Source organism: Stegodyphus dumicola, chromosome 5 (genome assembly GCF_044657685.1).
Source record: "Stegodyphus dumicola isolate Sdum_Otavi_A_Nest chromosome 5, ASM4465768v1".
Taxonomy (NCBI): Eukaryota; Metazoa; Arthropoda; class Arachnida; order Araneae; family Eresidae; genus Stegodyphus; species Stegodyphus dumicola.
In genome coordinates this window covers 63,436,549-63,446,627 of record NC_140772.1, presented here as the reverse complement: position 1 = coordinate 63,446,627, position 10,079 = coordinate 63,436,549, and the positions used below count along the sequence as shown (strand labels likewise).

The 10,079-nt window shown below is 35.6% G+C and overlaps 1 protein-coding gene across 1 annotated transcript in view; it reads left to right on the top strand.

Annotated features, from left to right (window-relative positions):
* The first annotated feature begins 8,190 nt into the window (after positions 1 to 8,190).
* LOC118180089 (putative divalent cation/proton antiporter TMEM165) overlaps positions 8,191 to 10,079 on the top strand; it is a 41,957-nt gene continuing 40,068 nt past the window's right edge. Inside the window, exon 1 of the mRNA XM_085816716.1 lies at positions 8,191 to 8,731. Within this exon, the coding sequence (XP_085672842.1) occupies positions 8,543 to 8,731 (189 nt within the window). The 5' untranslated portion in view covers positions 8,191 to 8,542. The remainder of the gene's footprint in view (positions 8,732 to 10,079) is intronic.

The following is a 10,079-nucleotide window of genomic DNA, read 5'->3' as shown; positions in this document are numbered from 1 at the left end:
GTTTAAAAAAATAAAAATATATCTCTACTTTGGAGAAATAAAGTGGTCAGAAAGAACGTTTTGGTTGATGTACTGCAAACATTTTATTACGCATTTTATCAGACAAATCAAGAAAATAAAATAATTAATTATATTACAATAGTTATCAATTTTAAATATATTTTCCAGAAATCGATCAAAATAAAAACTGAAATTTTCCGGTAAATCTTGTTTATAAACCTAGGAGACCATTTGGCGCCCCTCTACGAGCGGCGCCCGGGGCATCATGCACCCCCTTGCCCCCCCCCTCACTACGCCACTGGGGGGGGAGTACTGTGGCGTTCCGACAGATACTTCAACTTCTATTCATGAGATGGCGCCACGTGTAAAATCCAGTTCTTAATCGGAGCAGCAAAGCGACATCATTACTCACTCAGACTTCTCGTCAGACAACTGCACGCGACGGTAGCATGAACTGTGTTCCGAGCTCTGCGTTGATCTCTGCAATGTAATTTAAATTGTAATTTAGTACTTAATATATTCTTTTGTTATAGGAGATTGTCTACTCTTATTTTCTTTAATTATATCATACATTAAGCACACGACCACCAAACATATATAATTGCTGAGAGAATTAGATTTTTGTAGTGTAGTTTACGTGAGATGAGGTCACGTGATACGAACCGGCGAATCAGGATGTTGAATCATGAAAGCATAGTAAATTCTCAATGTCTTTTTACAAATTTATTGGCTTTATACAAAATTTATTAAGAAACGGGGAATGCTAAACATAATAGAAGTCACAACAAATACACTTCAACGATACAGTCAGGGATGACATTTATAACCTGGCCAAATTTACTGATGACATTATCGCAGCTCATGAAAATGAATGCATCAAGGCACCAACAGATTACACTGTACCAACATTCATCCAAGTTACCAACATTAATCCATCAAGGTCAACAAACTACATTGGATTATTAGGTCTCTTTTTAATTTACAAGCACAACACCGCTGGACGAATTATATTAGTTCTCTAACTGAGGATGACGGCTCCATATGACGTGCTGTAGCATCTAACGAAAAGCTGCAATGCCATCCCTTAAAGACCCCACGAGGATCTCCTATACCAAGAGTAAGAAAGAAGAACTTTTAGCATCGCATCTGGAATCTCAGTTTCGGACAAATTGCATGCGAGATGATCAAACCCAAAACGAGGTTTCTGACCCCCTACATCAAGACAGCTCACACGCAACCAACATCAGTCCAGTATCATTTTCGGAAGACAAAACCATCACTGGTCGAAGTCATTTTTTTTATTTAGTTAGGATATATATTAGATTTATATCTAACATAGGTATTTTGGCACAAAATCGGACTTTTCCTAAAGTAACATACCAATATTTTTACATATTTCGATTCTACGACTCAAATTATGCCTAAATATTAAATTTTGTAAAATTTGGTACGAAACTAAATTTTGTAAAATTTGGTGGGAAATTCAACAATTTATGTTGGCGCCAAAATTAGTTCACTTGGCGAACTTTTTATTATGTGGCAACCTATTTTCATTTCCATTTTTACATAGTGCGTGAGAGGAAAAAAAAACTCAATTGTTCCTTCTTTCAAATAATGTTCTTTATATTATATTTTTATTTATAATTATTATTAATTTTAAGCAATTTTTTTCTTTTTCGAATTTCATTTTAATTGTTTACGTTGCATAGTTTCTTTCGAATAACTGTTTTAAAAATTTCTATTTACTCATTCGAACTGCGTAGTTTAAATCAAAGGTGCATCGTTTATTTTTCTTTTTTTTCCAAATAGTTTTCTTTATACTATATTTTTGGTCATAGTTACTATTTTAGGTAATTTAAAATTTTTTAGACTTTTATTTTAATTGTTTGTGTTGCATCGTCTCTTCAGATAATTATTTTAAAATTTTCTATTTATTCATTTGAACTGAGCATTTTAAATATATTTATTAATATAAATTTTCCAGAATTTGTTTTTATTTATTTGAATTGCGTTTCTTTCGGATTGGATTGGATTATTTAATTATGGATAAGCACACGAGGGCTATCTGCCTAAAGGGAGGGATGCCTTCGTGGAGGACTTTCTAAGGGAGACTGGCTCGTATACAAGTTACACATGGCGAAAACCACGAAAACGCCCATGCAGCCAGCCCGTTCGCGGGATTCGAACCTCAGACCGAACTACCAGTGTTCAGCGTCTTTACCGCTCGGCCGCTGGTGGACCGTTTCTTTCGGAAGAATACTTTGTGACCCAGACTACGAAGCATTTAAAAACTGCATATATTAAAAGAGAAAATACAGTAAAGCACAGTTAACACATCTTTTAGTGTTCCGTTCAGAAAAGATATATAAATAAGAGAGATGTATAACCAACATTTTAACTTAGGATGGCTTGTATACACTGCTTTAAACAGTTTTATTCAGGCATTCTGCTTTGTTCTTGCTCTTTTTCTTCAGGCATTCTGCAAGTATATTAAAAAGCATCCAACTTTTCGAAACATCTTGGTATTTCTGACAATAATTTTAAATAAAGTTATCGCCTTTCATTTCATGAAGGCCCACAAACGGCCGAGCGGTAAAGTCGCTGAACACTGGTAGTTCACTCCGGGGTTCGAATCCCGGTAAACGGGCTGGTTGCATGGACTTCAACCAAACTGTCAAACTTTTGAGTTTAATTTACATGGTGGTCATAATTAAAGTTCCACTTTCAAATGGTCATAAAAGGAAAACTACCTAACCAAATGTTATCAAACTTGGGAATCGTGTAAAGGAGATTATGGGAATTTATTTTTCGCCGGGAAAAAAAAAAAAAAAAAAAAAAGAGTTTAAAAACTCACCACCAGGGAAAAAATAGCACAGTATGCGATATTGTTAAATGAAATAAAACATGAAAACATCGGTTTAAAATGTGTTTAATCGTATTATAAAGCCTGTTCAATGTAGCGTCCAGCATTTTCCGAAAGCAAGTTAAATCCTGTTACTGCATTCTCAACAGCAGCTCTTAGCATATCAGGAGGAATGTTACGGACATGTCGGTGCACCACATTTTTCATTTCTGCCAAATTGTTTAGATTATCACCGTAAACAGAGCTTTTGAGATAACCCCATAGCCAAAAGTAACAGAGGTTGAGGTTTGGTGGGAAGTGGGGAAGTGTCGGTCTATAAGACGTTCATTCGTTTAATGTTGTCTAAGTAACTGTACGACACATGTGAGGTGGGGCACAGCCCTGCATAAAAATCGTAGTATCTAAAATGCCACCTTATTGTAGCTCATGTATCACGAAACATTTTAACATTGACTCTAAGCGAGCTGCAATCACAGTGGTCCAGATGTCGACAGTTCTTCAGAGAAAAACGATTCAGTTATGAAACTAGGTTTCCACACCAAACTAGGTTGGTTTAGGTTTGGTTTATTTAATTATGGCAAAACACACTAGGATATCTGCCTAAGGGGAGGGATGCCTTCGTGGAGGACTTTCTAAGGGAAACTGGCTCGTATACACGTTACACATGGGGAAAACCACAAAAACGCTCCTGCAGCCAGCGTTCAGCGACTTCACCGCTCGGCCGCTGGTGGGCCACACCAAACGGTGTGGAATGACTACTATGCAATCGAATGCAGTAGGAGAATGCGATGGAACTAGGTAGATAACATAAGGGATTTTTTTGGCCCAAATTGATTAAAAGCGTTTTGAATCAGTATGTTCATGTTTTAGGGCCGAATTCAGCCTTCAAAAATTAGAAATTGGCGATCTGTAAGAAAACGGTTTCTAGATTATGCGCACTTGTGCGAGTGATTTGCGATCTCACATTTTCTAATCGCTAATTCGTGGTTTTCACGGACGAATTTCTCCCTTACACGGATGGCGCACTCGACTTTTATCGAATTTAACGCCTTTAAATGGTAATTTGCTTACTTCAAAGTTTCTCAAGGGTATACATCATATTAAACCCGTGTAACAAATGGTTAAGTTAGATTCCGACCCATATTTCGTTTGACAATATTGCAATATTGCATACAGCGCCATTCCCGCCCCCGATGGTCCGGTTTCGAACTTTGTTTTTTTCGCGGAAAATAAATTCCCATGACCTCCTTTACACGGTTACCAAGTTTGATAACATTTGATCCAGTAGTTTTCCTTTTATGACTGTTTCAAAGTGGAACTTTAGTTATAACCACCCTGTATATTATTAAATTTTAATTTGAAGCTGTGCGTTATATATATATACCATGGGTAAGATTTTCGCATTTATGGAAAAGATAAAGAATCTAAGCAAATACACTTAGGATAATGGAGCAAAACTGAAAAAATTTCCCCTCCTTGCGAAAATAAAATATTGAAACTTCAACCTTGAATTTATTGGATTATCGAAATATTCAATTTGACTTATCTTCTAAGTCCTAGTTCCGACAACAATTCCGTCAAAAATTCCGAATTACTGAAGCTGAAGTAAAAGGTTTAGTATAGATTCAATGTATGTTAATAAAGTAATAAAAATGTAATAAAAATAGATTGTAGAATTTACGCTGATGCTACTTTTTGTCGGAATGCGCAACATGTCTAAATGTAATGGAAGAGAAGGCTTGTAGAGATCTGTTTTTGACATGCCTCTAAAAGTAGATGTCATACTCCTTTTGTCTCTAAAAAAATTTCCTTTGAGAGGCAACTTTAGTTTTGGGGAAAGACAAAAAATCGCAAGAAGACAAATTTGAAGAACATGCGAAGAACGATTGAGTACACATACTTATTTTCGGAACACAAGCGATTGGTTCGCTTGTTCTTTCGGAACACAAGCGATCCGATTGGTTATTGAATAATGAAAAGATGCATTGTCATGCAACACAAAAATTTGGAACAAGTTTTCTGACTCAATAACGTAAGATTAAAAGTCATCTGCTTAATTCACAGTGTTTGCAAGTCACCTACTCGGGCAATTGCAAAATCGTTTGCATCCGGAGCTTGTAAGATAAACCTAATATCACTGGATTTAAACACTTCTTTAATCTTCTGAGAACATTCCTTCTTTAGCTCATATTCCAAGAATATTAAGTGAATACAATTATTGCAAAAGAAATTGAATATTCATTTGCACTACGGCTTGGTAGTTTACTAACGAGTTAACAAAACTTAAATTCTGCTTTCGCTTAAATTCTTTTGCTTGAATTTAAGGCCTGAATCCTTGATCATAGGGCGAACTGCATTCATTATTGTACGATCCTCTCTTTTAACCAATCCGTTTTGTTCTGGTGTATATGGCATAGTTATTCGCAGCTTGAGGCCAGCATCATCAATCAGTTTCACCAATTTATCATTGCCAAATTCACGACTACCGTCTGTGACCAGTTCTTTTACATTTATACCATTTTTGTTATTCGCAGCTTCGGCTTTATATCTCAGAAATTCTACGTGTCGAAACTTAGAGTAATCGTCCTTAATCACTAACACGTATTTCTTTCCACCTCTTGATAAGACTGGCGATCCGAGTATTATCTAATCAGACTTCTGTGTTTTGAATCGTTTTGATTTATATGTTCGTCTACTTTGTTTACCATACGCTTATGGCTCACAAAATAGTCCATCTTCTATAAAATCTATACCATTTTGGCGCAAATGCTGTTTCACGTACTGTATTCCTTGATGCCCAAGTCGCTGATGTCAAAGTTAAAGGCAATTTTGTCTTTGTCTTCATTGCCGTCTCAGGAAAAGGAGTTGTCATTTCGATGTCAACCAAGTAGACTGCAGCAGCAGAACCCCCTTGTGGCTCGACTGGTTTTGCACGTAGTTCAAAGAGTCCATTTGATGAACATGGGGCTTCTAAAAGTATATTATTTGGGGTCTTTTTCCGAAGGGAACAACAAATCATATCGTCTGAATCCCCAAAATTCGAGATTCCTTGCTTCAATCAATGCCTTTGAGGCTGATAACAAATTTTTGCCAATTTCTGGTGCATACAGTACATCAGTGAGCTCAATAGATTTTTGTAGGTTTCCAACCGTCGCGCACATTTCAATGTCCCCACAGCCATATGCTGGTATTGTCTGTTTGTTACCGACTGTGATTTCTGCTTGTTTGTTAAAATGATGGTACGTTTTGAAATATTCGGCTGAATTTGTAATGCAGCTCTATCGTCTTTAAGCCACACATTTCGGCCACGGTCATCTTCTTGACAAGCAAACGCAATGCACTGAGTATTTGCAAAGAAGGTTTCTGTTTTGCCATTCGTCGTGATGGGCATGTCAGGGAAAACTGGTAAAAAATTACCGGATTTATTACACCGAAAACATATGTGTACGGATTTATTACACCGAAAACAGATGCCATTGAAACCTTTCACACCATCACTGGTCTTACTAAGTCGTTGTGACATTATTTGTTGTCAAGGATTGGGATTGGCTGACCATCTGAGGTTTTTTACCACCCTTCTTCCATTTCTTTCAACTATGTTTTGCGCTATAATTAGCATTTGCCACAAATGTTATCTTACTTTAGTTTCTAAGCTCTTGATTTCTTCTTTGCAGCCGCATGTTGATCTGTTAGATCAGTTTTTCAGGTGACTTTTCCGTCTTTCGCATTGAGTCCCACTGTAATTTGAACTCAATACATTCGTCATTAGGAAGAATAGATAAGATTAGCGGTGCTAGCAAGTTCTGCGGCAACGTTCCTTCGCCGCTCAACTTGCTCACGTTGAAGATCCACCCACAGTGTACGTAAACGTGCGAGTGATTGCATTACACTTGCGTCTTTCTCGATCCAAAAAGTGAAAAACTGTTGCAGAAGAGTGTCCAATTTCACGCTTGACACCTTCTCAAAATTACTTAATAACTCCTTCCATATCGCTAGTGCAGAATTACCATGCATACGGATCAAATTTAACACTTTCGGTGATACATTTGTGCGAATGATCACAGCAGCTTTCGCATTCGCCTTTGCATACGCTTTTGCGGCTTCGTTGTACTCGCGTATCGTTTTTTCATTCGCGCTTTCTGCCGGAGCTTTTGGCTCGATAACGGAATTATCACAGATTCCCGCATAATCGTTGAGCAGAAATAAAGAGTTTATTTCAAATTTCCAATCAGTCCAGTTGGATTAACCTTCCAATTTCGTACACTGAAAAAATTTTTTAGCTTCCCTATTACGTCGTCATTAACCAGGAAATATGCAGAGAAAAAAAAAATGCTATTAGTACACTGTAGTGTCTACCTACCCACTGTTCAGGTGAAATCGAAAACGAAAGTAAAAAAATCCACGGTTCAAATACGTCAATATAGCCATCGTTAATTTATTTGAGCAGATAAACGTCGCTAAAACCTATAACCTGTTATAAAATTAACAAACAGAGTGATGACTAACTGAATTTTTGGACTTTATTAACAAAAAAAGTAAAGAGAACTTATATACGTCTTATTGTCTACATGACAACTTTTAGACTGACGAAAATAATAGTGATGCCGGATACATAAAACATAATAAAACAATAAAACAATGATGCCACTGAAACTGCATATAATATCAATTAAATGTTCGATTCTCAACAGAAAATATTTAAATGTTCTTAAATACCATGATAATTTAACTAAAACAATGATAACTGCATGTGTGGTATCAGTGTATATGGACTATTTGAATGCGCTGACAACTTCACCCCATTGGCTAGTACAGTTACGCAAGCAACAAATAAACTATCAGCGACAAAAAGACACTTAAGCCGCATATAATAAAGATGTAAATACGAAATAATTTCTCGAGAAAGTTCTATACAAAATCAAATGTCTAAATAAATAGACTCTCACATTTAAGCAAGTTGTTTTAAAAGTAGTGTAACTAGGGCACTAAAAATCTGTTCTGGAGTGGATAATTCATGTTTCCTTGCTACACTATTCTAGGCAGTTTGCAGTTGTTTTCTGTTGATAATTTTTTTTTTCTACTTTTACAAATCTCATTGTATGCCTCTTTTAGTATTTATGCTCCGAAAAGAATCTTAAGAGGATTCAACATTTATTTTTTGAAGTTTAGTTACGTGTATGTAGGCTACCAGATATATGTCATAATTTTTGGAATGAAAAAGTTATTCCTAATGTAAAGTGTAATGAAAAATTTTGTCAGATAAAATAGTGGCAGATGAAACACTGTTTGAGGAATCCTCGTATAAGCTGTGTTACGTGTGTGTGTCCACTGTTTTGGGTAAACATAACAAGATGAATTTTCGGTATCTTTACGTGTCCAATCAGCTGTCTCCATTTACTTTCCATTAGTTTGATCCGTCTGCAAGTCGAATCTCTTTAACCACGTCTCTGAAGACGTCTGTAGAGTTGTGCAATGTTGCTTCGAATTACTTTTTAGTTCTCTGTAGCAAGTTGTGCTATTTTTATTTATATGCAACAAACCAGATGTGCTTCACTACATCGCATCTTAAAAAAGTCATATACTTTGTAGCAAAAATTTTTTTTGTATTATTTAGAACATTCTCTTATTCTTTTGAGGCGTGTTAATGTTCTGTAATTCTAACACCGGCTAAGCACAATTATGAATAGAATTATTGCTGTAAAGAGGATGTTCTGTAATAGAAATTTATTACTTTGGTATGTAGTATTTGTAGTTGTCTTAGAATGTTCTTTAGAAACTGTCAAATGTGAAGAATTGCCATCAGTTACTGATGCGGTTCGCTTCACAACTGTAAACAAAAACGTAGATGATCCTGGAAATTATGATGCTGTAAGTATTAATCAGGCATTTCTTTATTTAAGTTTATCGTCCTAACATTAGTAGATCCCCACATTAGGTGTCTAATAAATGAAGTTTACACACTTTGAATTAAAAATATGCTAGTTTTTTTTAAATTGTATATTAAATAGAGATTTAAAAAATGATAAATGCTAAAGTGTCAGAATTGTATGCAGAATTGCTGTTAGAACCGATTGCTTAGCAAATTTGAATAAAAGTAACTTTGTATTTGCAGTAGAACAAAAATAATCAGTCTCAATTAATCGCGTGTTTTTGGCACAAAATAAGAGTTTTGTCTTTTATGTCAGTTTCATTTTGAATGCATATCTAGCTAAACAAGTATTTTAACCATGTTTCCTGTGTCTCCTTTAACTATCTACATTAAATGTAAGGTAATTCACGATGACAACTTCTGTTTGAAATTTGAAATTCACTGTATATATATGTATAATTAACATGAAGTAATTGTGCATTTTACTGATGCATTAAATGAAGTTTAATTTTTTTTTGTACATGGCTATTACTTTATCACTTATATAGTTAGCTCTGAGATGTGTTTACTATATCTTTTCCTCTGCAGGAAATCTATTTTAATCAAATCATGGTCCCCTTGGTTTTTAAAGTGCCATTCACAGTATGGTTTATCTGAGCTGATGGAGTTGGTTGTATTTGTTGACTGGCTCTGCTACATGTGAAGCTCAGATTTTTCAGCGGAACAAAAACATTTTTTTTTTTTTTTCCTCCAACACTGTAGAGCTATAAAAGAGCTAAAACTCTATTTTCTGGAATTGGAGTCAATTTGCTTAGAGAAATGAATTAATTTAGATCTGTTCTGGAGTGGATAATTCATGTCTCCTTGCTACACTATTCTAGGCAGTTTGCAGTTGTTTTCTGTTGATTTTACGAGAATAAGTTCAGGCTGGACAGGCATAACACAGCATGGCCCACAGAATGGATTTGTAAATGAATAACTTATTAGCACGCTGTTTCAAATAGTTGAGGGGTGGAGTTCTAGCTTTACACTCTCGAAATTTCTGGATAATAGATGTTATGTCTGGGGTCCATTAAAGAGAATTTGTGAGGGTAACCCCAAGATGAGGGACTTAATCTGCAGGGAAATGAACAAATGTACTGTATATAGGTGTCGAAAGTCTAAAGGAGATGATAAAAGAATATGTAAATAAAGGAAGTACTATGATGTGACTTATCTCGCTTGTCTAACAAGATATGAGAACAAACAAGCCTACAGAATTCATTGTGGCAAGAAGTGCAAAATTGCACTTATTGTTGTAAGAGCCTGAAGGTGACGCTTAAAAAGAATTAAAAAAAAAAAAAAAAA